Source organism: Leptonotus elevatus, chromosome 18, assembly GCF_054856555.1.
Source record: "Leptonotus elevatus isolate MCC_2025b chromosome 18, RoL_Lele_1.0, whole genome shotgun sequence".
NCBI lineage: Eukaryota > Metazoa > Chordata > Actinopteri > Syngnathiformes > Syngnathidae > Leptonotus > Leptonotus elevatus.
This window is the reverse complement of record NC_141256.1, coordinates 9,834,173-9,861,386: the sequence shown is the minus strand read 5'-3', so window position 1 is coordinate 9,861,386 and position 27,214 is coordinate 9,834,173. Positions and strand designations below refer to the sequence as shown.

The 27,214-nt window shown below is 37.0% G+C and overlaps 2 protein-coding genes and 1 long non-coding RNA gene across 4 annotated transcripts; 2 read left to right on the top strand and 1 right to left on the bottom strand.

Moving 5' to 3' along the window:
• The first annotated feature begins 103 nt into the window (after positions 1–103).
• Positions 104–7,299, top strand: LOC147158531 (uncharacterized). The gene is made up of 7 exons (XM_086060844.1): positions 104–189; positions 1,133–1,179; positions 1,339–1,485; positions 2,228–2,698; positions 2,776–2,864; positions 2,927–3,098; positions 4,915–7,299. Exons 2-7 carry the CDS (start codon positions 1,138–1,140, stop codon positions 5,071–5,073), a joined length of 1,080 nt encoding a protein of 359 aa, XP_085916970.1. The 5' UTR covers positions 104–189; positions 1,133–1,137; the 3' UTR covers positions 5,074–7,299.
• LOC147158529 (mitogen-activated protein kinase-binding protein 1-like) lies at positions 4,170–27,182 on the bottom strand. 2 transcript variants are annotated; one of them, XM_086060843.1, is made up of 31 exons: positions 26,946–27,182; positions 25,712–25,803; positions 25,327–25,389; positions 25,198–25,255; positions 21,700–21,870; positions 21,495–21,632; positions 21,117–21,299; positions 19,694–19,854; positions 19,377–19,566; positions 18,329–18,466; positions 18,057–18,238; positions 17,772–17,863; positions 17,532–17,657; positions 16,411–16,481; positions 14,789–14,910; positions 14,634–14,709; positions 13,662–13,773; positions 13,445–13,508; positions 13,266–13,358; positions 12,996–13,188; positions 11,587–11,885; positions 11,172–11,284; positions 10,517–10,657; positions 10,375–10,441; positions 10,159–10,317; positions 9,944–10,092; positions 8,424–8,765; positions 8,308–8,344; positions 7,667–7,893; positions 7,429–7,514; positions 4,170–5,780 (listed from the first exon to the last, which is right to left on the bottom strand). In XM_086060843.1, the coding sequence occupies exons 1-31, from the start codon at positions 27,045–27,047 to the stop codon at positions 5,541–5,543; spliced, it is 4,287 nt and encodes a 1,428-aa protein (XP_085916969.1). In that variant the 5' UTR covers positions 27,048–27,182; the 3' UTR covers positions 4,170–5,540. The 2 variants fall into 2 exon arrangements, with proteins under 2 accessions (XP_085916969.1, XP_085916968.1); XM_086060842.1 differs by having other exon boundaries at positions 4,171–5,780; positions 8,424–8,885.
• On the top strand, positions 23,168–26,232 carry LOC147158530 (uncharacterized). Its single transcript, XR_015090763.1, has 3 exons — positions 23,168–23,448; positions 25,213–25,343; positions 25,719–26,232. It is a non-coding gene; the product is annotated as an uncharacterized LOC147158530 (long non-coding RNA).
• Positions 27,183–27,214: the final 32 nt, after the last annotated feature.

Genomic DNA, 27,214 nt, shown 5'->3' with positions numbered 1-27,214 from the left:
AGAATGCACCTATGTGTTGCGTTCATGTGTCACGCTTGCAGGGCAGTGCTGAAAAGAGGCGTGTCCAGTGAGCAAGATTTGGTGTTTGTATATAAAAGTTGATTTCATCGTTTCTGACTGCCTGACTGCTTCTTGCCGGCTCATTGACGTAAACAACACTGCAGCCCGCAAACACCTCCAACAGCACAGGTAAGGCTTTATTACTTACATTGTTTGATTATTCCGTTTACGATAAACCTTAATGCAGGAAGACAAGGCCAGTAAAATATAGTCATTTTATAGATGAAAATGCATGTGACTTTTATTGCTGTTTTGCTTACCTTATTTTTTTTTATAGCAGCATTAAAACGGCGTTAAAAAAAAGTACAACAAAAAAATTGAAGGTAAATTTAATCTAAATAAATACACGAAGAAAATGTAAGAATACATGGATTTCTTTTAATACAATTAAAATAGTAATACTTTTTTTTTTAATAACAGACAAAAACATTGTTGTTCCCATACACCTGTTTGGCAAACTTGTAAGCACAACAAATAATGACTATTTAAAATATAAAAATTAAATAAATGTATATAATAAATTGTGTGTAACAATAATTCAATTCTAGCTTTAAAAACATCACTTCTATCTTCTTCTGCATTAACGTTACATAATAGTGATTTTTGTAGTTACCTATGCTGTTATTTTAGGCTAATTCATATGCTAATCTCTACATTTTCACATTACGCGGGCATACGTACGCCTAATTCAATTTGTAGTCACAAGAGCGAACAATGTGCTGAGGTCAGGACACTCAAATTGTTGACTTGTCCTCACACTCAATGACGGTCTGTGTCATCTGCGTGACTCAGCATCATTCCTGAAGTCATCCTTCAATTAGGACTTTTAGTGCCACCACAGCAACATTTAGTCAACTTGCGGAAATAAGCAAGCTCACCTGTCAATCACAAGGCATGACGGAACCTACCAACAAATAGTATTCCAGAATTGTATGATGAATTAAAAAAAAAGAAAAGTTGATGACAATTGAGTACAGATCAGACAATCATTTAGTTCTCAGTGACCATCACGACATTATTTTTATGAAGTTTTGAATCTTTGGCGCTAATTTTTGTGGTTTGCTTTTGCCAGGCATCATGGACGTAAGTAGCTCCCCGAATTATCAGATGCAAGCACAGGTAAGAATAGTTGCTCATTTTCCGCATCTAAATATAAATGTCGACGCTTGTGTCGATGTCGTCAAGTTGGTGTCCTCCATCCTGTCAACCCTCTCTCTGCCTCGTATCTCCATCCTGGCCCCCGACCCGCCGCCCTCCTCACCTCCTCCCCCCCTTCAGCATGCTGACGTCCTGTGTGGCAGTTGCCCGCCTGGTTCTGTCCCACAGACGAGCGCCCTTTGGCCCGGCCAGATGTCCGGGAGCGCCTTCCCTATGTGGCCTACGCAGGCCACCCAGCAGATCCAGCAGGTCCCGCCCACCCAGCAGGTCCGGCTATGTAGTTCAACCTATTGTTTATATTTAGATTTTTTTTTTTTTTTTGCAATATACATGTATATTAGGGGTGTCAAAATGAGTGCGTTAATTTAAAGATCCTTTAACGCCACTCATTTTTTTTAACTCGCGATAAATGACCGCCCCTGACTTGGAAAGCCTGTACTGGCACTGGCACGTCCACGTCAAAATTTAGCAGTCATAAATGTAATAATAATGCATATTTTTTGGGGTCAAGTTGTATTTTGCAATTTTAAAAATTGCAGATGTTACTTCATCTTAATGATTAGATAGCTCTTAATATGAAAAGAAAAGTGCACTGAGCTGTCACCAATGTCTTACAAATGCAATTATGCCATCTAGTGGCAGAAAAATGACCTCAACACAAAACAAAATCACACCAGTTGTTTTTACAGTACAGGACATAATTTTATTTTGAACTCAATTTTATGAATTATTACAAAATTACTGTATCAATGACTAAAAGATGCAGCCATATTTATATTAGTTTAAAAAAATCCACTTTTATGTTAACAAAAGTATGAAAACCTAATAATATATTTTATTGTACATTGAGAACAGATATAACATTTGCGATTAATAGTGAGTTTATTGAAGTCATGCAATTAATTATGATTAAAAAAATAATAATCGCCTGACACCCCTAATATATATATATATATAATGCATCTCTCCAATAAAAGACTATTTGATATATTTTACATTCATGTGTCAGGCCCCGCAGCCTGCGCCGTGTTGGACCGGGCAGCCTAACACTCCCTGCTGGTTGGGGACTCAACCGTTGCCGGTCTCTGGGCCCACCCCTCTTCCGGTCCCACCTCAGATGCTAACACCCTTTCCTGCCCCAACTGCAAACGTGGTCCCTGATCCGGCTCCCACCGTGGCTCCAGCTCCGAGTCAAATCTGCCACCCTTGTTGGCCGGGCCAGTACCAACCCGCCCAGCCCGCCCAGCCTCCGGTTCAAGCTCAGGTACCCTTTCAGGTCCCGGCTATATCTCCAGTTCCTGTCCCAGCACCTGCTCCCGTTTCCGCACCTGCTCGTGCTCCAGCTCCGAGCCTCCATCCATCTTTGCCGGCATGGGCCGCCCATCCTGGTTGGCTTTACAACCCCGGACAGCCAGGATGGCCCGGACAGAATCCGGCCCTGATGCCGCAACACTGGCTGCCGCCCACATCTGGTCCACTAGTAAGTAACAACCCATTTTACATGAGTCGAGTGTCTTCCATAATAAGTTTTGTTCTTGGTTCTGTTTTGACGTCCAGAGCGTACCCTACAACCTCAACCTGGCTCGAGGTGTGTACGACAAGATGATGATGACCATCCTGGGCCAGATTAAACCTAATGCTAAAATGTAAGTAGTCCAAAGGAAGATGGCACACTCCGAAAAGTTTCAATGGAAAAATATGTTTTTAGGTTCACCGTAAACTTCCTGCGAGGCAACGACATCGCCTTCCACATCAACCCTCGCTTCAGCGATGGGGGCAAGCAGGTGTTGGTGCGTAACCACAAGGCGGCCGAGCGTTGGGGTTCCGAAGAGAGGGACCTGAAGGGGCCCTTTCCCTTCGCCCTGGGGAGCCCCTTTGAGGTGAGCGACAGGAAGCGGTCGGCACGCGCACGCCGAGACTAATTGATGCTACGCATGACGCCCTTGACCGACTCCAGGTGACCTCTCCGCGGGTTGAATGTCAGGCTAACGTTTGGCTGAAAAGGTGGAAAGGGTTGGAAAGGCGTTTGGGAAAGCTGGTCCTAGATCAGGGAAGTGCCACCCCGCAGGGAGACTCCTGGAGGTCAGTCGCGGTCTCGTGTTGTTGCTCAATAGCCTCATTAACCAAAACAAAAGAATCGGCAAATGGAGACAAGAAAGTCAACAACGTCAAAGACAATTTTGACTTTTCGACTAAACTAATATACGTTTAAATTAGGGGTGTCAAAATTAGTGTGTCCATTTTGAGTTAATTTAAAGTTCCTTTAACGCCACTCTTTTTTTTTTTACGCACCACCGCCCCTTATTTGGAAAGCCTGTATTGGGGGAATTCCAGTCACAACGCAGTCCACGTCAAAATTGAGCAGTAATACATTTCATAATTATGCATATATTTGTGGAGACTGGGGTCAAGTTGTATTTTACAATTTTAAAAATGTGCAGAATTTCACAAGTTACTTCATGTTAAAGATTAGAGCTTTTAATATGAAAAGAAAAATGTACTGAGCTTTCACCAATGCCATCTAGTGGCAGAAAAATGACCTTAACACAAATTAATATCACACTCGTTTTTTTTTTTACTGTACATCATCCATTTTAACTAGATTTTATGAATTATTATGAAATGACTATCAATTATCAAAAGATACAGCCATATTTCTATTAGTTTAACTTTTTCCCCACTTTTATAAGAATATGAAAACTTCGGGAAAAAAATATTTTATTTAGAACAGTTATATAATTAGTCGAGCTGTCAAACAATAATTATTTAAAAATCTGATTAATCACATTAGAATTTTGATTAATCACAATTAATCGCTTAATTAATTTTTTTATCATCAACATTTTTTGCTTGCCAAATTTAAAGATTACCAGTTATGTGTTAATTATTTCGACATTGAATGTCACGAGGACGTCTTCAACATTTTTTGATCCACCGCACATGCTCCTGTTTTTCTAATCAGTTAATTACTTGCATAATTTAAAATGACAGCACTAATAATTTGTGATTAATTGTGTGTTAACTCTTGAATTCAAAAGATTAATTAGTTAAACGTTTTAATCGCCTGAAACCCCTGGTATAAATATATACATATATTAGTAATATATACGTACGTGTTTCTGTAAACACTGAAGATGGTTTAGAGGCTTAAAAAAATTATGTTTAATGTTATATTTTCAAATCTATGTTTATGTAAAACATCAAAGACAATTTAGCATTTAACTTATGTACTTTAAAAAAGAAAAATCAAATACAATTTAAAGTCAACAAGAAGGTTAAAGTATGTTTTCATAAAGACATGACAATTTAGTTTTCAAGTAACTAATGTGCTTTTTTTTTTGTTCAGTAAAAATCCAAAACGTGCAATTTAGTCATTGACAGATTCATCAGAGACCATTTCGTTTTCAACAAATCAAACATATGTGAAATTTGTTTTCAATGAAAATCTATGTTTTCGTTAACATCAAATATAACAGAGTCTTTAATTAGCCAAAAAGTCCTTGTTTTGACAAAATTAGACCATTTAGAGCAATCGTCTACTACGACAACTTTGAAGACCAACGTACATGTTTACATTTTCATGAACGTCGAAGTCAAATGAGCGGTTTCAAGACAGTGCCACCTGCTGGACCAGGTGGGCCACTGCTACACTTGAAAACATAGTCAAATCTCCATTCATTCGTGTTTGCGTTTCAGATGAAGATCTTGTGCGCGCAGGACTCGTTCCGCGTGGCGGTCAACAACATCCCCTTGTTCGAATTCCGCCACCGCGTCCGCGAGCTCAACCAGATCAACAGAATCAACATCCTGCACGACGTCGTCCTCACTTACGTCAACGTGGAGACGCTTCCGTAGGACCGCCTCACAAAAATCAGCGAGGGACCAACGTAGTAACATGATATCGGCATTTTATGAGTGTGATTAAATGTGTGACAATATTACATACAAATTGAGTGCCTTCAACAATAAAAGCACACTAATATTAATAAATATAACATATATATATATATATACACGGTATATTTAAACAGCTTTGTGTGCGCTCTACCATTTATGAATTTATTGTGTATATTTTCTATTAACGATTACATGGCTTCAAATAGAATGTTGAGGTTCTTGCTGCCATGCCTAATCATACATTTAAGTATTATATTACTTTATTTAGCTTAGCCTGTTTTATACAACAACAAAAAAAACAATTTCAGCATGTAGAAAACAGGCAACAACTGTCTTCAAGAAAATAAGGCATTTCAATGGTTTTGACGTTTTTGAGTGCTGAACTGTTAGCGCTATGCAAACAAAAGCACACGTGGCTTCCTGTGTCACATCTTGCTGTCCAGCTTCCTCTCCACGGATTTCAGGAGAAGCTCCGCGTACTGCTCCAGCAGCGCCAGCGCTTTGTCACTTTCACCTTTGGCCTCCGAGCCCCAGGTGGCGCCGTTGGACGGCCAGGAGCCCGGCAGCGGGTCCAGCTCGGCCTTAGCCGACGTCAACGCCCCGGATAAAATCTTCGCCATCTCCTGACGGACGTCTTCTGCGCACTCTGGAGGGCAGTGGAGCACCTGATGTACATGCAATGGACACATGTGGACTAAATTGTTGGTACACATCAAAAGCGAAATCTACAGTGGTCACAGAAAATAAAATAAATACAAATTAAATGGAAATTAACCAATGAAAATCAATTGTGGTTTAATAAAACAAAAATAATAAAGTAATGTTACAGGCCTGGATAAAATTAATGGTACCCCTGGACAAGATTTAAAAAAAAAAATTAAACAAGGGACATGTTCATCCAAGGTGTGTCCTCTAATTTGCATCAGAGTTGTCTTCAAAGTTTTTATCAGTCAGCCTTTTTAACTCATTCACTGCCATTGACGGCAATAGACGTAAAAAATTCATTTGAACTATTTCTTAGTTTGACATTTTTTCCCATTTTTGTTAACAAGAGTATGAAAACCTAGGAAAAAATGTATTGTACATTTAGAACAGATATAAAATTTGTTAACTAGTGAAGTCATGCGATTAATTATGATAAAAAAAAGAAATAAATATTTTATTTAAAAAAAAGATTATTAAAACTAAAAACTAAAATAATTACAATTACTTTTTTTTTTTAAGAAGAAAAGACTTGAAAATTAGGGGAGTCAAGCGATTACAATTTTTCGTAATTAATTGCGTGACTTCACTAGTTAACTCACGATTAATCACAAATTTTGTATCTGCTCTAAATGTACAATTTTTTTTCTAGGTTCTATACTGTTGTTAACAAACCTAATAGAAATACTTCAAAGGAATTTTTGACGTCTATAGCCGTCAATGGCAGTGAATGAGTTAAAGGGTGACAAGTAGTCACTGTGTAGCACACTCAACGTGGACCACAAGAAGTGCTTGTTTGTTTTTCTTACACAATCATGTTGAGCCACAATTCAAAAGTAATGGCTGATTTTCATTGATTAATTTTCTTCTTTTTTTTTTAATGACTAAATATTACATGACTGTAAAGTACTGCTATACAGTCTGTCTATATTTGTTGCTGAATTGTTTATGGTCCAATAGCTTTTGTTTGGGTTAGAACACAGCCAGTAGATGTAAATCGTTGCATATGGCATTTTCCATTACAATGGACTTCCAAAAAAAATTCAAATATATATATATATATATATATATATATATATTTAATTTATTTAAAAATATATTTTTTTTTTAAAAATTGTTTGTTCCCATTCAAAAAATAATAATATAAAAGAAAATAATAAGTAAATAAAAATAAAATGTAAAATAAAAATAAATCAAACAAAATAAATCAAATTCTCCTGCCTAACTGTTTTTCTTGTAAAATGCATAGCGAATGTTTATTAGCATTTTTATTTTTGTGGGTGTTTTGATTTGTATTCCTTCCCGCCAATTCAATTTCAATGGGCGTCAGCCATATACGGATTTTCATCACTGTTATGTGTGAGCATTAGCATCAAGCTAGAGCACTTGTTTAGGCTGCCCTATGTGGTTGTTTTATAATACACAATTTGTAATTCTTTTTTGTTCTATTGTTTACTTTGAAATAAAATTTGGAGTGGCACAGCTTGAAGCCTCTTTTATGAGGAAGTGTTTACCACGACAACTGTCAAACTGCTGCTTGTTGTGAATTGAGTTGAATGACTGCCACAATACAGCTCATATCTTGAAAAAACAAACAAACCACGCACTGACCTCTGTGTAAAGCGTGACGATTCGCCTCAGACTGCAATGAAGCTCACTTGCGGCCTGCTTGCACACATCCAAAGTGACGGAATCACCTGCAGAGTAAATGTGAATTTAAAATGTAATAAATACATGAAAAAATTAAAACACACATTTTCAAAAAAAACATCTGTGCACACCGATGTTAAAAAAGTGAAGATTTACCCTCAAACGAAAACATTGGCACCTGCATTTCAAGTACACTCACCGGCGTGGCACTGGCAGGAGGCGACGACGGGTGACAAAGGCGGCGACACGGAAGCCGGCGGCGGCCAGAGCGAGGCAGAGTGACGACGAAACGGAGTAGGAGGAAGAAGGAAAGGAAAAGGAGTGCTAGGAAACGACAGGTCGGTAGGAGGAGGAACACCTGCACGTGTGATGGGATCTTCCGCCACCAGGGGGAGCACTTCGGGCGGCAGGCCTACATTTTGGTTGCTGGGGGAAAATAATGATGCGTGTATTAAGACATTATTAGTGCTTGTATTGAATTTAAAAAGCTAATAGACCGGTTCAAATGTTTGTTCTAAAAATAGCGCAGCAGTGACTTACTCAGTAAAAACAGAAGAATGTTAACATTTATTTATTTACTTAACATGATACATATTTCTTCTGTACTAAATATTCAATATTTTGTGCAAAACTAAAATGGATTTATTAAATAGGGGAGAAAAAGCTGTTTTATTTATTATTTATTTATATTTCCAAAAAGGTCATTTTAGAGCTGTAATTTTAATACTGTGATATTTTTTATTCATTTTTTTAAAATTATTTTATTATTTATAGTTTCTTAGCCAGGAAGTTGCGCACAGACAAATTATTGCGGAAACTTATTATTTTTTTCAAACTCACCTTTCAGGCGTCGCCATTTTGTTATTCTCTGTTGAACCTTGCACAAAAGAGAAGAACAAAGAATTAAAAAAGGAACACCCCTCTACCCCCCCCCCCCCCCGAGCCTTTATCCTTACCTGTGTAGGATGTGACATCACACGTCGGTCCCACGACGGGAGAAGAAGCTTTCGTCGGACTTCCCGGACTAAACGAGCTGGCTTTCATCTCCAAGCAGAGGCTGCGTCGAGGGCTGAGAGGCTGCTTGGGCTGAGGGATGCGAGAAGGCGTCGGCGAGACGGCGGCGAGGGGATGCCAAGATGTCTCCGTCACGTCCAGATCCCCCCAGGACCGCCGAGCCTTCGGGAAGGGGGACAGGTCGAGGCCGAGGTGGACGCCCTCGCCCACGGATGACGAGCGGCTGCTTTTGGCCATGGAGCTGGCTGTTGGGTTCATGTAGGAGCGAGGAGATTGCGGAGAGCCTGGCGAAGGGGAGGACACGTGCGAGGATGAGGGCTTGGGAGGGTCTCGGTCCAGGAGGAGATATTGGGGTCTCTTGCACCACTCTATATGATCACTAGAGGGCAATGGAGAGCATGGAGCTGGGGGGGAGGAGGAAGGGGAGAACATTTTACAGTACATTGTATTGCTTTCTTTCTCGGCCATTTCTGCAAAAAGTTATTTATAATTGATGTTATTGTATTTTTTGGAGTTCATTTCAGTTTTGTCAATTTTTTATGATTAATTCTGTCCGATCCTATATTTCATTGTATCCATATATCAATCAATTTTTTTACAATATTATTTTATCTTTTTTTATGAGGATGTATTTTATTTTATTTTGTGTGTTTTAAAATACAATTGAAGTTGTTTAATTTAATCTGATGTGATTTTTCTTAAATTTAAATGTATTTAAGCATAAATCTACATAATGAATACATTAAATAATAAATAAATGTTAAATAATATAACAAATAAAATAATAATAAATAATGTCATAATCATAAATAATAAAATAATAAAAAATAATATAATACTTTATCTATAATAATAATTTAATTTATACATCAGGTCACATATTAATAAAATATAATATATAAAATAAAATAATTTTAAAAACTGTATAATTTGATACATTGATTTTTTTCTTATTTGTACATTCAAATCACGTTGATGATGTTATATTTATTTTATCTAATTGTATCTGATATTATTATTTCACCATTAATTCAACTCACAAATGCATGTAATAATTTTTCAATGTAATTACAGTAGATCTGATTTGATTTTTAATTTATGCATTAATACCACAAAATTAATAATATAATGAAATGTCTTTAAATGTCAGTTTGATTTGATTTAAAACATGACATTTAATTGCTTTTATTATTTTATTACATTTATTTTGTATTCATGAATTCGATCTACATATTATGTTATTGATTTATTTATTTTAGTTACTCACTCACTGACTAATATGCAGTATTAATACACTTTTTCAAATTTATTTTAAGTAGAATGATTGGCAGCCAAACCACTCAAATGCATTTGTGGGGTGCTTAATTGTACAAATTGCACTGTTTACTTGCTGCTGTTTTGGTTAGCAAGATAATTTGCGCGCTATTTAAGAAAATGCAGTGTACTCTTGAGAGTAACGTACAGACTACGGTGAGGTTCTGGACAGACTGGGACTTCTGCAGACTGGCAGTTCTGTTAGGCTTGGATGCCGGCGTGGAGAACCTCCAAAGGTGGGACCCCGACGCGGTCTTCTTCTGGGGTCTCGGGATGACAACATAGCCTGTGACGAGCCTAGTGAGACAGAAAAAAAGAAGCAGTTGCTAAATGCTAAATGGTGAATGACTCGTAATATCTTACTTTGGCCTCTGGGTGGCGCTAGGGGACACGGGGCTCTTGTCATCTATGGTTCTGTTTTGTCCGTTTTCCATCAAGGGCCGCACTTTGGACACTGGAGGCTTGTGGCAGAGGCCGCCGCCTGCTTCCTTTGCCTGCACTTTGGAAAAAACAGGCCCTCCCCTGCACGCACGCAAATCAGCATCGCGCACATTTACCTAATGAAATTGTGATGCGTACCTGTTGTGGTGTCCTTTGGCCAGGAAGCGGGACGACATGCTGAGCCTCGGGACTCTGCTCGGATCGACTGCGTGTTACATGACACCAAAAATCAAACAAAAAGCTACAGAAATACATCAAATAATCAATAAGCTGGTCCTACCTGTGCTGCAGGTGTCAGCCAGCATCTCAAAGTTCTGCTTGAGGAAATCTTCTCGTCTGGCCTCGTCCTCTTCAGCCTTCGCTACTTCTTCTTCCTCATCCGCCGAGCTGTCCAGACTAAGTGACGCGTTGTCTGCGGAGTCTGTTGATGATAGATGTCAAAAATTCATTTGAACTATTTATATTAGTTGAACATAATTTTTTTAATTAGTATGAGTATGAAAATCAGATTTTTTTTGTGTACATTTAGAACAAAATTTTGATTAATCGTGAGTTAACTCGTGAAGTCATGCGATTAAATACGGTTACAAATTTTAATCGCCTGATGCCCCTAATTTTTTATAATCTTTTCTTTTTCTTTAAAAAAAATAAATATATATTTTTTAATATATATATATATTATTTTTTTAAAGAAAAGATTATTAAAAATTAGGGGCTTCGGGCGATTAAAATTTTTAAATGTAATCGCATGACAAATTTAATATCTGTTCTAATACAAAAAAATCTAGGTTTTCATACTTTTGTTAACAAAAGTGGGAAAAAATGTTAAACTAATATAAATAGTTCAAATGAATTTTTGACGTCTATAGCCGCCAATGGCAGTGAATGAGTTAAGCTCTCAAGCAAGAGTTCTGGTGATTTGACATGAGTTTTACCATCCAGGATGCCATCGGGACTGGTGCCTCGGCTGTCGTAGCCCATGGAGCAGGCGCTGTCCGGGCTGTAGCTGTCCTGGCTCTGGCTGAGCACCTGACGCTTCCTGTCATCACTGAGGAAGAGGAATGGCAGACTTCCTTTGTCTTTTGGGACATGGCTTCTTGAGACTTTTTTGTATGTCTAATCACGATAGACATGTTTACCAAATTTCATATCACTAAGTGAAATTAGCGCCGCCTTCTCTCCGTGCACTCGCGGCCGACAACGAGGCACTCTAAAGCTAGTGGACTATCAAAAGGGAAGATGCATTTTTGTGGTGTAGGTATTTGCGAAAATAAATTTACCTCTACTAACCCAATTTGTTGTGCTTTTGCTATGGACAGAATAGTGACATGCGTAAAAAGATGATTGTACCTATCTTCGTTGTCCGCCGTACCCAGCCCCGCCCTCTCACAACCCTCCACGCCCTCAGACGACAGCCAATCATAGCGTACGACGTGCTGACGTGAGAGTTCGGGGCAGTCCGAGCTCGGGGCGGGCGCGTGGAAGGTGGGAGTGCTGCTGCGTGAGTCTGCGTCGGCGGGATTGTTGGGAGTGAAGTTCTCGAGCTGCCTCAGGTCCAACATGGACTTGACCTTCAGCTCCAGAGAGCCCCTACGACGAGACCAGCGGCGGCGAGGACGACGACTGACAACGGGCGTGGGTACAGCCGGCTGGAGACATCAATGACGTGTGTAAAAGGAGGCGACTAAGCTTAAATGTACACAATTATATACATTATATACATTTTATATAACATACATTTGTAACATTAGACATTATCATGTTAGGATGGAAGTCAGCTTTTTTTAAATTATCATTATTATTATTATTGTTATGTATTTTTTAACTAAGTACGGGTGAATGTCTATTGAATGTGAAAATGTTCTGAATTTTTATTGACCCTTTATATGGGGGACAATTTTGGTTTGAAAAAAAAAAAATTGCTGTATGTGGTTCTACCGGGTCCATTTTAAACCTAAGTAATCTGATTTGGTTATTTACTAAATTAAATAATAATTATTATTATTTTTAAATATATTTATAATAATTTAGAGGAAATATTCCGTATTAAATGAAAAAAAAGTAAGTTATTAATTAAAGAGAATGATTATTTTATAAAATATTGCAATATTTTTATTATTATACTTATAAAAAGATTCCATGTCAAGTTTATTTAATGTAACAAATGCGTAGGAAGTAGACCTGGGATGTTTAATAAAATTGAATATAAAATAAAATAAAACTAATATGCTGATACTGTGAATACTTGATGCTTAAAGAAATAAAATGAAATACAACTAACATAGAACGCATACGATTTTAAACAAATTAAATTAAAAAAAATCTGATAATAAAAAAGATAAAATATAGCTTAAATGTCAAATATTTTATCTATATCTTGAAATAATGAAAAAAGAAATAATAAAAATATAAGATAAAAAATAATAAACAATAAGACTAACATTTTATACAATAAAATACAAAAAGATAAAACTACAATGCATACAAATGTTTTAGACATTAAATTATTGTATTTTTTTTTTCAAAAGCAAAATTCCCCTTTTCCCAGCAGCCTACAATATATCTTATATTTAAATAATCTCACTTCATGAAATCATGAAAGGATTATGTTTTATTATGCTCCGATAAGATTTAAAAGAGAAGAAATTCCTTATCAAAAGAGACATATGAGATCAAATAAACAGTTTGGAATATTTAAACCTTGCGAGATGTAAGGAATCCATGTGAACAAACTGAGTAACAACTGTCCTGTGACTTACTTTTGCTGCCTCCCAGTCAGGTGCTTCTTCTGAGCCGCCAGTGTCTTCTTCTGTCTGGCTGCTGTCGGCGGACGCGTTGTTACTGGACTCATCTTCGCGGTCGTCAGAGTCCTGACGGGCGGCGCCGTCCTCGTCGTCCCGCTCGCTGTCTGAGGAGAGGCCCGCCAGAGCGGGAGCGCTGTGCGCCTCTCGCCTGCCGCCGGTCATCACAAATTCAATTAAAGGGAAATTGTTTTGGGAAGGAAGGGGGCGAGGAGAAGGCGGGGTTACCTGAATGCGCTCTTGAGAGGCTGTCGGAGCTGAAAGAGCTTCTGCCGCATGCTGATGGTCAACTCCGGAGCCAGACGCCACACAAATATGCAGCTATGTCGCGGGAAAAAAAACGGCAACAATGTAAGAGGGGAGTGGTCGTACCGACGAAGGTTGGACTGGAATGACGACCTCCTCACCTGTCCCCCGACACGCTGATCAAATGCTTGCAGTCGTTGGTGAACCTCAGACCGGTCACGATCTCTGAAACGCGCAATAAAAGAGCTGCATCACTCGTTTTGGGCTATCTGCTATAATTGATGATCTCACGTTCACAATTATGCAGATGAGTAAAAAAAAAATATATATATATATATATATATCGATATCGCTCTGTGTGTACGATCCCGTTCTTACCTGAATGTCCAAACATGGTGGCTACACACTCTCCGGTGCGGAAGTCGAAGATGCTGATGTTTTTGTTGGAGCAGCTGGCGGCCACGTATTGACCCGACGGATCAATCTGAATCTGCAAACACACAAATACGCGCCCACGTGTAAGCGGCCATTTTATTAGGTACCCCAACACAGGTAATCCTCGGCATACGATTTTAAACAAATAACATTTTTTTAAAAAATCAGATAAATAAATAAGATAAAATATAGCTTAAATATAAAATATATTTTATCTATATCTTTAAATAATAAAAAAGACAAAAAATAGAACAAATTATAATCTACAAATAAAAAAAATAGTATTAAAAAGAGTAATAAACAATAGGACTAACATTTTATACAAGAAATGCAAAACAATAAAATAAAATATATACACACGCACGCACACACATAAGGGGCCATTTTATTAGGTAAAAATTAATAAATAAGATAAAATATATCTTAAATATAAAATATATTTCATCTATATCCTTAAATAATAAAAATAGAAAATAGAAAAATGTATAATCTACAAATCAAAAAAAGAGTAATAAACAATAAGACTAACATTTTATACAAGAAATGCAATAAAATAAAATATGTACACACGCACACACATTAACAGCCATTTTTTTAGGTACCCCAACACAGGTAATCTTATCCTCGGCATACGATTTTAAGCAAATAAAATAAAATAAAAATCTGATAAATAAATAAGATAAAATATATCTCAAATATAAAATATATTTGATCTATATCTTTAAATAATAGAAATAGAAAAATTAATAATCTACCAATCAAAAAAAGAGTTATAAACAATAAGACTAACATTTTATACAAGAAATGCAATACAATAAAATAAAATATGTGTGTACGCACACACGCACACACATAAACTGCCATTTTTTTAGGTACCCCAACACAGGTCATCTAATCCTCGGCAGCTCGACTCACTCTGAGCAGGCTGCCGTCGTCGCAGAGGGATCCCTTGTACAGTTTCTTCTGTTTGCCGTTGTTGATGTTGAAAATCCTGTTGATGCAAAAACAACGCGACCTTGAGGTTTTCAGGTGCGACCTTGGAGGACGCACACTCACAAACACAAACGCACCTGATGCAGCGGTCCTGGCAGCCCACCGCCGCGTGCTTGCAGATGGGGTCCACGGCCATGTCGTACAATGTGCTTTTCCTCACTGTGTGATGAGAACGCCTGAACTCGGTTCCTCTGTCGCTCTGGAATAACATAGACTCAACTCAACTTTATTTATAAAGCATTTTAGAACAAGCATTGCTGTATACAAAGTGCTGTACACGGAACAGAAAACGGTCATGCAAACAAGACAAGAAAACAAAACAAATATTTTAAGTAAGTATACAAGTACATCAACTTAATATCAATAAATTAATAACAAGATGAAGATAAGTGAGTGAGTTTTATTGATTTTTTTTTTTTACAATCATGTTATAAGACTTTCTACAATAAAAAATGCATATTTTTTTACAGTGCCTGCCTGTTTGACAATAGATAAAATAGTCTGAGTATTAAAAAGTGATTTTTGATACCACTTTTTTTCAGAGCGATACCAGATATTCACTCTTATACCAAATACCGATAGCTCTAGTACTTTTTCATAAAATGTCATTTTAACACTTTGACAAATAAATTGTGAACACATTTCAGTCTGATGCAGATTTTTTATTACGTTTTAATAAAAAATATATATTCATAGCAATTTACCCAATTAAAATGGAATTAGTCTTGTCAATAATTTTAATTTAATTTAATTTTATTTTTTACTTTTTATTTTCTGCAAATGGTTTAGATGGCCTTGTTATCAAATAATACATTTTCTACACATGGTAAGTTTTAAAAAGTGTGTTTTCAGCAAATAGCAAAAAAAACGTTTCCTTTTTTATTTGCAATTTTTAAAAGATAATATTGATTCAAGTTCAAGTTTTTACAGTTATTGCAAAATGCTTAAAATTTACTTTTTTTCCGTAAAGCATGTTATTTCCAGCTGCGTATTTTTTTTTTTTTTAGGAAATATTTTCTGCAGATGTTTAAAATATCCTAATAAAATGTTTTTAAGTGTCTTATGGTTCAAATAATTCAATGAAAAAATTAACAGCACTTTTGCCTGCAATTTGTTTTTTGTTTTAAACTAAACTTGTTGCAAGTTCATTTTTTTAATTTTAATTGTAGTTAATTAAAAAGGGTTAAATGCCTTTTCCTCAAATGTTTTTTTTTAATACATACTGTACATTTGATCACATAATAGCCTTGGGGATAGGCGTTTGAGTGCTGGATATAGATCTACCTTTTCTTTGAGAGGGTGTCCGTCCCCTTTCATTTTGTTAACAACAAAAAGCACTTTCTTGTCTCGAATGAGAAGCGTAGGTATTATCTCCCTTGTGATTTTAATCGTTACCTCCTACGTCTGTTGATAAATGTTCAAAACAGTGCTGACACTCATTAAGCGTGCTGTGTGATTACGAGGATGCTGGCTGGCTTAGGCTGTGCGCAGAGCTTCATAAATCTTCCTGGCGACTAACAAGCGCTTGTTTATCACGCTCCATAAAAGTTAACGTTCACACAGTCGCACAAGAATCAACACGGAGAAAAATGGACCCTGATTGGAAAAGGCTTGCTGGTCCACACTTTATGCTAAGCTACTTAAGACCGATTTAAGACCCCCTGTGGGTGGGGCACGTGTGTGTGTCGTGTGTACTTACCGTGTGTGCGGTGCGGAAATAGATGCTTTTATCTGCCCCACAACTGATCAATCTCACTTTGCCATCAGTGGCTATATGAAAAAATGGGGGATTCAAATGTAATTATTGTATGTTCACAGAATAAATCAAATGATGTGCAATATGGACAAAAGTATTGGGACACAGTATCTCATCAAAAGGCCTTCCATTTGCTAATAATACATTAGTTAGACATTCTGATATTTTTTCATTTACTGCAAATGGTAATTTTGTTTTAATATGACAAAATCACAACTATTCTAATTTTATTAGATGTAAAAAAAAATCCAGTTCCTTTTTCTCTTTTTTTATTACAAATATTTGTTTTTATTTAATAAGTTTCCAATAAAATTAAATAAAAAATGTATGTGTCTTTTCAAAAAGATATGTAGTAATTAAAAAACGTTTTTTTTTTACATAAAAAGACTCCAACGAGCCTTGCTTTTAAAAATTAAAAATACATTAATACAGTAAGCATAAAGATGACAATAACGATTTAAATAAAATTGATAATAATAATAATAATAATAATAATAAATGTTATTTGTAATGCACTTTATATTTCAACAATCTCAAAGTGCTACAGAGTAAAAAAGTAAAAAGCCTAGCAAAAAGGCTTTTTTTTTTAATTTAATAAAATTCTGTTAAAATGAATGATGGCACATAAAAATACTTCTTTTTTTTTTAAACAAAAACAATAGCTACCTCAAGATAAGTGTCACATACCTTCTTAGTTTTTTATATATATATATATATATATATATAGGATAATTGGTTAGGTGTATTTTGAGCAATTAAAAACATGTAATTGTTCATTTTTAAGTGAGAAAGTATCATTTAATTGAGCATATTTCGTAAAAAAAAAAAATCTAAATTTATTTTTATGAAATTATTAGCGCAGGATGCATTACTTTTTTTAACAGACATGACATCTGTACAGCTGACCCTGGAGTTAACTTTCCTCGTGTGTGTGTGTGTCATGTGCAAGTGTACCAATACTTTTGTCTTCAAAGTGTAAGAATAAGGCCCACTTGAGCACACATAGTCAATAGTCATGTATTATTTAAAGAGGCAAGAGAACAGGAAAGTCTCAGGAGGCTCACCGGCAAAGCGGACGGCTGTGATGGAGGACGAGTGCTCATCCAGCGTCTGCACCAGGCCGTAGTCGGAGGCGGCGTCCAGCACGTGAATCAGACGATCTCTGCTCGCCGTGGCCAGAAGATGCAGACCTACGAGGGGTCCGATTAATCAATACCGCGTACGATTGGCACAGAACAGAACCGAAGCAAGGAAAGAAAGAAGAGCAGAAGGAGGGAAAGAAGGTACACAATGGCGCAGTTGACCTGTTTGAGGTTTGCTGTATTCCAGGCAGAGGATTTCGGCGTCATGAGCTTCCACTTTGAGAACCTCCTCCATGCTGCTGAGGTTGTGGACCCTGAACAACAAACACAAGAGGATGTTTCATCGACTGTATCACATGACAGCGAGCAGTGCCTTAACATACAAATTTAATTAATTCCGTGACAATTTAATTAATTCCGTGACCACTCGTGTATCTCAAATCATCTTCCCCCATTGAAATGAATGGGAAAACATTGAATCCATTCTAACAGTTTTTGCAATCTGACCTGAGCATTCCGTTGCGGTCTCCGGACGCCAAATGTTTTCCGTCCGGGCTGACGCAGATGGTGCGGACGCCCGTCCTGCTTTCCGCCGGCTGTCCGTCCGCAGGTTTATCCACATTGGTCAGGTTTTCAGCTTCCTGCAAGGCGGCCGTGCTGGCGCTCGTGTAGATGATCTTGAGGAGGTCCTGCGACAACAACAAAACAATGCAGGATATGAGCAGCTTTTCTTTATTATTGCATTGTATATGTTTTGATTTTTATGAAGTCCAACTGACATTGCTGAGGATGTTCCGACAATGAACGCGGGTGCGCTCGTCCACGTGCCAAAGCCTGATTGTGCTGTCGGACGAGCAGCTGAGGAAGGTGCCGGGCCACACACTCGCCGCCATCCCACCCGGAATATCTGGAAACATCTGAGAAATTGGTTCAGTCCACAATATGATCATGTGAACATAGTAAAAACATTGTTAGGACAGTACATATGGTATATGTTAATCATAATTAATTTGTTTTTATTTATATTGTTTTTATGTTTTACTTTGTTAACATTGTTAGATATGACTCCCTTCCATCCAATATTTTCTTACATTTCTCAGAATAGAACGCACAAATCCAAACCTTTTTTTTTTATATATAATAAACTTTTTTAATGTATCTATTTTTTCTGATGTTTTCCTTAATCATTTCTAAGACCTTTTTCTTAATTCCCCCCCCCAAATGTTCTTTAGTTTCTAAGATTGTTACACTGTATTAGTCTTTTTTCAAATTATTTTTTAATGCATATTTTTCCCAGTATTTTATAGAAATTTAGGAATTTCTAAGATTAGTTGAGTTAATTTATTTTTAAATTTTATTCTCAAAATAATTTCAATAATTTTTTTTCTTTGTTTATCATTTCTAGGTTGGATTTTTTTCATTATTATTATTTTCTAATATTTTTCTTATTTAAAAAAAAATGAAATTAGAAGTTTTTCTCCCAGCAGGGTCTTTATTTCTAAAATTGTTTTAAAAAAAATACTTTAAAAAAAAAGTTTACAAATTATTTTTTCCAATAATGTCCTTAATGTTTATCTATATGAACATATCTATGTATATGTAATTGTAGTAGGTCATAATATTTTAATTTTTTTCCCCTCCAAGTATTTTCATAATTTTTTAATTTTAGATAGATCGATAGATAGTGTAATGCAAGAATAAGAAGTAACACTTTCCTTTCCAAAATGGTATCATGAAGCAAGTTTTCAGCAATATTTTCATAAATTTTTCACAAATATGCATTTGTTTTCCTCATGTTTTTTTCTGACAGTATGCAGGTTTGCTTACCTCCAGGTCCCAGACACAGGCGGCGTGGAAGAGGGCCGAGTGGATCTTGGCCACTCGGGTGAGGTCGGTGACGTCCCACACGAATACACTGTGGTCGGCGTACACGCAGCTTAGCCAGCGGCTGACAGGGTCGTAAGTTACGGCCATGGCGTCCGGGTAGCGGGCGTCCGTTCGGCTACAAAGTAAGTGACTGGACGGAGAGACAGACAGGAAGACAGTTGAAGTAGAACCCAACTTCCTTAGTAGCATGAGCTTAAACACCAAATTACAGAGACAGAGGCAGACATAGATACACCAGTGGATGATCACCTCCTCACCTGGCTTGGGTGACGGACGCGACGTCTGCTCCGAGGGGGTGCGGCCGAGGCAGCGTGCAGACAAAACGCAGGTCTAGCGGGCTGAACACTCGCACTGTTCCGTCAGCGCAGCTGCAGAAGAGCCGGTCCGAGGACAGAGATAGAGACTGGGCCACGCTGGTCTACACAACACCAAGAAGAACAGGACATTGTTATATAGTACACAGTATAGTGTTACTTGCAAAAGCAGACACACAGTTTGGCATTAATTTATTTAGGAAGGAATGCAGCAAGGAAAGAAGTAGATGGGTGATGGGAAGAAAGAAAGGAAGAATGGAATACAGTAAGAGACTAAAAATGTTAGTAAGGAAGGGAGGAAATATGAAGGAACAATGGAGGGATGATGGAATGCAGGATGGGAGGAAGAATGCAATGTAGGAATATAGGTAGGAAGGAAAGGGAGCAACGATGGTATAACTGTGACAGGAAGGAGGGAAGAAAGTAAGGAGAGATGAGCGGAAGGAAGGAAGGAAAAGAGGTAGGAAAGAAGGGACGGATGTATGAAAAGGAAGAAAGGAAGGAAAAGAGGTAGGAAAGAAATAAAGGTTGGAGGAAAAAAGGAAGGAAGGAAGAAAAGAAGGAGGGAATAAGTGAAGGTTGGAGAAAGGAAGCAAGGAAGGCAGGAAGATGGAAGGAAGTAGGAAATAAGTGAAGGTTGGAGAAAGGAAGGAAGAAAGGAAGGGAGCAAGAGAGTGAGGGAGGTAGGAAAGAAGCAAGGGGGGAAAAGAGATAGGAAAGAAGGGGATGGATGTATGAAAAGAAAGAAGGAAAGAAGGAAGGAAGGAAGGAAGCAAGGAAAGAAAAGAGGTAGGAAAGCAGGGATGGATGTATGAAAAGAAGCAAGGGAGGGAAAGAGGTAGGAAAGAAGGGGATGGATGTATGAATGAAAAGAAAGAAGGAAAGAAGGAAGGAAGGAAGGAAGCAAGGAAGGAAAAGAGGTAGGAAAGCAGGGATGGATGTATGAAAGGAAGGAAGGAAAAGAGGTATGAAATGAATAAAGGTTGGATGAAAAGGAAGGAATGAAGGAAGGGGATGTATGTATGAAAGGAAGGAAGTAATAAAAAGAGATAGGAAAGAAATAAAGGTCAGATGGGAGGCAGGAGGAGAATAAGTAGGTAATGAAGAAAGGACACAAGACAGGAATAAAGGTAGGATGGGAAGAAGGAACAAAGGTCCGCCATACGGAAGTAAGAAAGGGAGCAAGAAAAGATGGACCGATTAAGAAATGACTGAAGGTAGGAAGGAAGGATAGAATACAATATGGGGGTCGGATGAATGAAAGACAGGAAGGAGTAAAGGAAACATGGAGGGATTGCAGCAAAGAAAGAATGAAGGGAAGGATGAACTGAAGGAAAAAAACCACACACACACAACAACTTTTTACCTGCAGGTCCAGCCACTTATCCAGCATCCTGTTGCCGTTGAACTCGCACAGCAGGCCAGAGAAGGTGACGCAGAAGGTGGAGTCGGACTTTTGTCCTCGTCCACAGGCCACGTCACAGAAGAAGTTGTTCCTCAGCTCGCCCAGCAGACCTGAACGGCCCAGCAGAGGCACCGGCGTGCTGGCCTAAAACAAGAGCAACATAATTCGGCTTATTACCCTCCAAATGAACCTGAACATAAATTTCATAACCAATACAGAGAAGAGATTCAGTGCGGGTGAATAAATATCCAGCACAATGATTGAAACCAAGTAAAATGTGATTGAAATGAACTCAAGTATGATTACAAAAGATGCTAGCTTAGTATGTTAGCATCATACCTTACTGTCCTTGCAGTGGTCCAAATACCAGAACTTGACATGCCTGTTGCCCACGGTGACAAAGTAGGAGCTGTCCTCAGAGAAGGACACCCCCGTGACCTTGCTGGACACCTTGTTGGCGGCTATCACGACATCCTTCTGCGATAATAACGCAACACGTTACAGACTCAAGTGCTAATAACCTCGTAGGGAGCCGCACGCTTACTTTCCACGCCCAGACGTTGACCATCATGTCGTGCTGGTTGCCCACGCTGACGATGTGCTTGCCGTCGGGCGAGAACGCCACGCAGGAGACGCCGTATTCGTGTTTTTGGAGCTCAGACACCTGCCGGCGCTCCGACACGTCCCACAGGCGCACGGAGGGAAGATGGCCGCTCTGGGGAGGCAATCGGTCGGAATGTGTTGAGTGTTTTTTTTTTTTATTAAGCAAATCAGAGTACGTTACAGTTCAAATGATGATCAAACTAAGGAAGAAAACTGAAGCGTTAAACCAAACTGAGGAATTATTAAAATGATGTAAACCACATTTAAATAAGATTTAAATGAAAAAAAGTATGATTTGAAACAAAAATACAATTTAAATAAAAAAAACAGGATTAAAACAAGCTAAAGTACGATTGAAACTTACCTGATATAAAAAAAATTATTTAAACAAACTAAAATATACAATTAGAAGGAACTAAAACTTAAGTATGATTGAAACAAACCAAAGTATCATTAAAATTAATTAAATTATGATGAATTAAACTGATTAACATTAACTAAAGTAAGATAAAAAAAAAACAATAAGTACAGTTAAGTTAAACACGATTTTAATGATATAAAGTACGATTTGAACGTATTAGTAAAACGTAGGCTAAATGCTAAAAACAAAGCATTTTTATCATTATGCAACCGAATAATGCTACAAGTGTTCATGTCAAGTCAATACCCCTTTGCATTATGGGAACAAAATGCAGTTTTAAGTATTTATGAAATGTAATGTATTTAGCCTTTACAAAATGCTACAAACCTTACATTAGCATTTGCTAAATGCTAAAAACAATACATTAGCATTTACTAAATGCAATGTTTTTAGCGTTTACGAAATTTAATCTATTAAGCATTTACTAAATACTATAAAGATTACACTAGCATTTACTAAAAGCTAAAAACATATTAGCATTTACTAAATGCAATGTTTTTAGCATTACTAAACGCTATAAACATTACATTAGCATGTACTAAATGCTAAACATTTCATTAGCATTTGCTAAATGCTAAAAACAATACGTTAGCATTTACTAAATGCAATGTTTTTAGCGTTTACTAAATTTAATGTATTTAGCATTTATTAAATACTATAAAGAATACATTAGCATTTACTCAAATCTAAAAACATATTAGCATTTACTAAATGCAATGTTTTTAGCATTACTAAATGCTATAAAAGTTACATTAGCATGTACTAAATGCTAAACATTTAATTAGCATTTACTAAGCTATAAACATTACCATTTACAAAATGCTACAAACATTACATTAGCATTTGCTAAATGCTAAAAACAATACGTTAGCATTTACTAAATGCAATGTTTTTAGCATTCAAAACATTTTTTGCTCTGCGATATAGATCCCGCTGCGTCTGGAATTAAAAATACAAAAAGGAAAGCAGCGCTATCTCGGTAGCTCCATGACCGCGTGCATGTAAACATAATGGCGTTCTATTCTGAGGTTTCAATGTCAAGGCTGGGTGTACTGTAGAGATTATTCTCTGGCTGCACACAGTTACATGACTTGTAACCCTCTCACATCGCTCTCTCTCTCTCGCTCTCTCTCTCGCTCTCTCTCTGTAAGGGATCACTGAGCTATTTCCATCGCCCATCGCTTTAAAACGGCAAAGTCAAGGTCGGAGCTAATAGGTGAGCTAGCTCGTGCAGCATGGAGGACACCAGAAGAGTTGGCTTGCAAGACGGTACAATACAAGAGACATTGTGCTATGCTAACGTTTCTTATTTCCTGTTTTGATACAATTGATGGGTTTTTTAATCACATGGAGGGTTTAAAAATTGAATTGTGGATGGTTACGCCTGGTAGATTATGCTAACACAGATTAGCTGTCATGCAGTTCACATGTAATTAACTATTAATGGTCATCTTATTTTGATACTTGTACGGCAAATTTTATTTTCATATGAACACTAGAATTGATTGAAATCACTACAGTAAGATCAAAACAAGATTAAAATTCATTATTCATATACCATAGTATAATTAAAATGTGAAAAGTATTCAGTGAACAAACTATAATAGTTCAAATGCAAAACAGTTATGATTGAAATGAACAAAAGTATTGTTGAAGCGTACAAAGGTATTACTGAAATAAATTTAAGTAGGGTTGAAAGGTAGGAAAGTATGATTTAAAAACAAACTAAATTAGGCTCGATTAAAATGAAATCAAGCATAATTTAAAAAGAAAATATTAAATTCAATTTAAGTATGATTGAAATGAACTTGAAAAGGAACTAATAAAACAAACTTAAGTATGTTAGTAATGAACAAAAGTATGAAAAGTTTTATTAAAACAAAATGATTCATTAGTACATATGAACAATTAACTCAAGTTGTATTTTAATTTGAAGGAATTCAAGTATAACTAAACAAAACAAAATGATGGTTAAAAATAAAATAGGGCACACTTAAATAAAATTCAAACAAAATACGTTACACTTCAAATGAACTGAAGTACGATTAAAATGAACTCAAGTATGCTAGTCATTTAATTGCCCCAATAATCCCATATTTAGAAAAAGAGAGGGAAAAAAACTGCTACTGAACTTTACTCCGCTGTCACAATAACCATCATACACACGTCCACTTACACGGCAAAGTCCTTTAACTCATTCACTGCCATTGACGGCTATAGACGTCAAAAACTCATTTGAACTATTTCTATTAGTTTAACATTTTCCCACTTTTGTTAACAAGAGTATGAAAACCTAGAATTATTTTTTATTGTAGTAGAACAGATATAAAATTTGTGATTAATCACGAGTTAACTAGTGAAGTCGTGCGATTAATTACGATTAAAAATTGTAATCGCCTGACGCCCCAAATTTTTAATAATCTTTTCTAAAAATAAATGTAAAAAAAGATTATAATTGGTTTTTTTAAATATATATTTATATTATATAAAAATAAATATTATTAAAAATTAGCGGCATCAGGCGGTTACAATTTGTAATCATAATTACTTCCCTAGTTAACTCACGATTAATCAAAATTTTTATATCTGTTCTAAATGTACCCCCCCAAAAAATTCCTAGGTTTTTATACTCTTGTTAACAAAAATGAAAAAAAAAAGTTAAACTAATAGAAATAGGTGAAATGAATTTTTGACGTCTATAGCCGTCAATGGCAGTGAATGCGTTAATCAGCTTTAATTGGCCGGTTGGGCCAGATTACGCCGGTACTTGGCTTCCCACAAGCGATAGATGCCAATGGGCGAGCCTAAAACGGGCCGTTAGGAACACGGAATCCTTAATCGACCGGCTGTACATGCGCACCTAAATCCTGTTGGGGATTTTCTCGATGAAACCACAGCATGGATTATTTTACATGTGGCTGTGGTTGACTTCCAGATTATACACATTTCAAAACATTGTTTTTATAAATATATAGATTTGTGAGTTGAGCGAATAATTGATTACACCTCGTGCCTCACCTCGCCTGTGACCAGGTATTTGCCATCCTGGGAGAAGGACAGAGCCGTGATGGTCTTCCTGCAACCGGGAATATGAGAAGCATCCGTCATGTGCTCACACGGTCGTCATTTCAACGCAAACCAGCTCACCTTGACGTGTTGATGAGGTGATGCTGCCTGTTCTTTCTGGGGTTCAGCAATACCACAACACACCTACAAAAAAGGCAAGCACGATAACACAATCAATACGTGTGAAGTAAAAGAAACACAACATGCAGATATATGTGCTGTAATTGGAGCAATGTGAGTAATCGCTGTTAATCTGCTATTAGCGTTGTTAGGTGTACTGCTAAACAACAAACCTAGGATGGATTATCCGACACACACAAGAACATTGTGCTTAGGAATGCTGACAAATTAGCTCGAGTGAATAACTTTAAAAAAAGAAGAAAGGTGTAAAAAAAAAAATTACGTTCGTCAATATAAATTGTAATTTTTTTCACATTTATATAAAAATGTGTTCCTTTTTTCTCACCCTGCAGGATAAGCCACGAGTCCAGTTTTGGGGTCGCAGGCCAGGCAGCTGTTGCCCACAGCGGTGATGCCGAGGACCTTTTCCAATGTCACCTGCAAAACAACACTTTGGATATTGTCAATCAGTGATGGGCGGAGCTATGTAAACAGTAAAATAAAGTATTTTTCACAAACTTAGGCAAAAGTACCATAAAATGTCATAAAAACTAATTCGGGTTGAGAAACTTGATGGTAGATCTATTTGAATGATCAAAAAGATATCACTAAAGACACAGGAAGTCTGCCATTTTGGTTTGGCGCGGCCATTTTATTCCACGTGTCCTTCATTGAGAGTTTGTCATTTACATTTTATCAGAGCGCTAGCAAATTAGCATCGCTTGTACTTGGCCAGGGGTTCTTAACTTTTCTTGTCAAAAGAGCCATTTTGTGCCAAATAAATAAGCAAAAATGTGTTTGGAGACACAAAACATTTGAAATATATAAGTGTATATATATGACAGCATCCAATATGTACATATTCAATTTCTTCTTTTCTTCGCCCATTTCCTTTTCTTAAAATTTCGGACATGTTTAGCAATTTTATGTACATATTATGGTCGTTTTCTGCCTCTTCCTTTTTCACATTTTTTTTCCTGCCTTTTTTGCTATAAATTTTCTGACATTTTATGGTAACTTTCAGGATTTCTTCTTTTGTTTTTGAACATTTTCTTTGCTGCCTTAAAATCAATTTTGTGACTTTTTTGAGGGCAATTTTGCGGAATTTTTCAGGATTTCTTTTTGTTTTTGGATATTTTATTGTTGTAGTACTTTTTGAGCATTTTCTTTTAGGCCTTTTTTTTATTGAATATTATGACATTTTTGGCAATATCAAGGGCAATTTTACGGTAATTTCCGGCTTTTCTTCCTTTTTGAGTATTTATGGTCAATTTTTGGACATTTTAAACTAATTTTAAAAACTTTTGCAGCTCCCTTCAATCTCTCTTTTTCTGACTCACAATGAATATTTAATTATTCATCATAAAAAAAAAATCTAAATTAGTAATTCATTTAAAATATATATATATATATATTTTTTTTTAATAAACAGTATGTTAAAACTTTTTAAAATGCAAAGTAAAAAACTGTAGACTTTATGTACACATTTTCTTCTTCTTTTTTTTTTTACTTCATGACATGCCCTTCTGTTTTAAAAATCATATAGAACTATATACCGGTAAATGTTTACATATACATGCCTTGCCGGCCAGGTTGTCCCCGCAGCCCTTGGCATGTTTGCCAGACGGCGATCTCAGCAGCTTCCTGATGCGGTTCTTGATGGTCAGTCCGTCGCCTGGCATGGTGTCCCCGGGACCCTCGGGTGGTGGTGGGTTACCTTTCGAGTGGCTGCAAAACGATCAATTCAACGTTTCCTGAGGAAGGAGCCTCTCGCAAAGTGGGACAGCCTTCCTGCTGGCAGGACATGTGGAGGCTTAATCTCCTGAGGGCGGTTTAGCCCGAGGCCCGC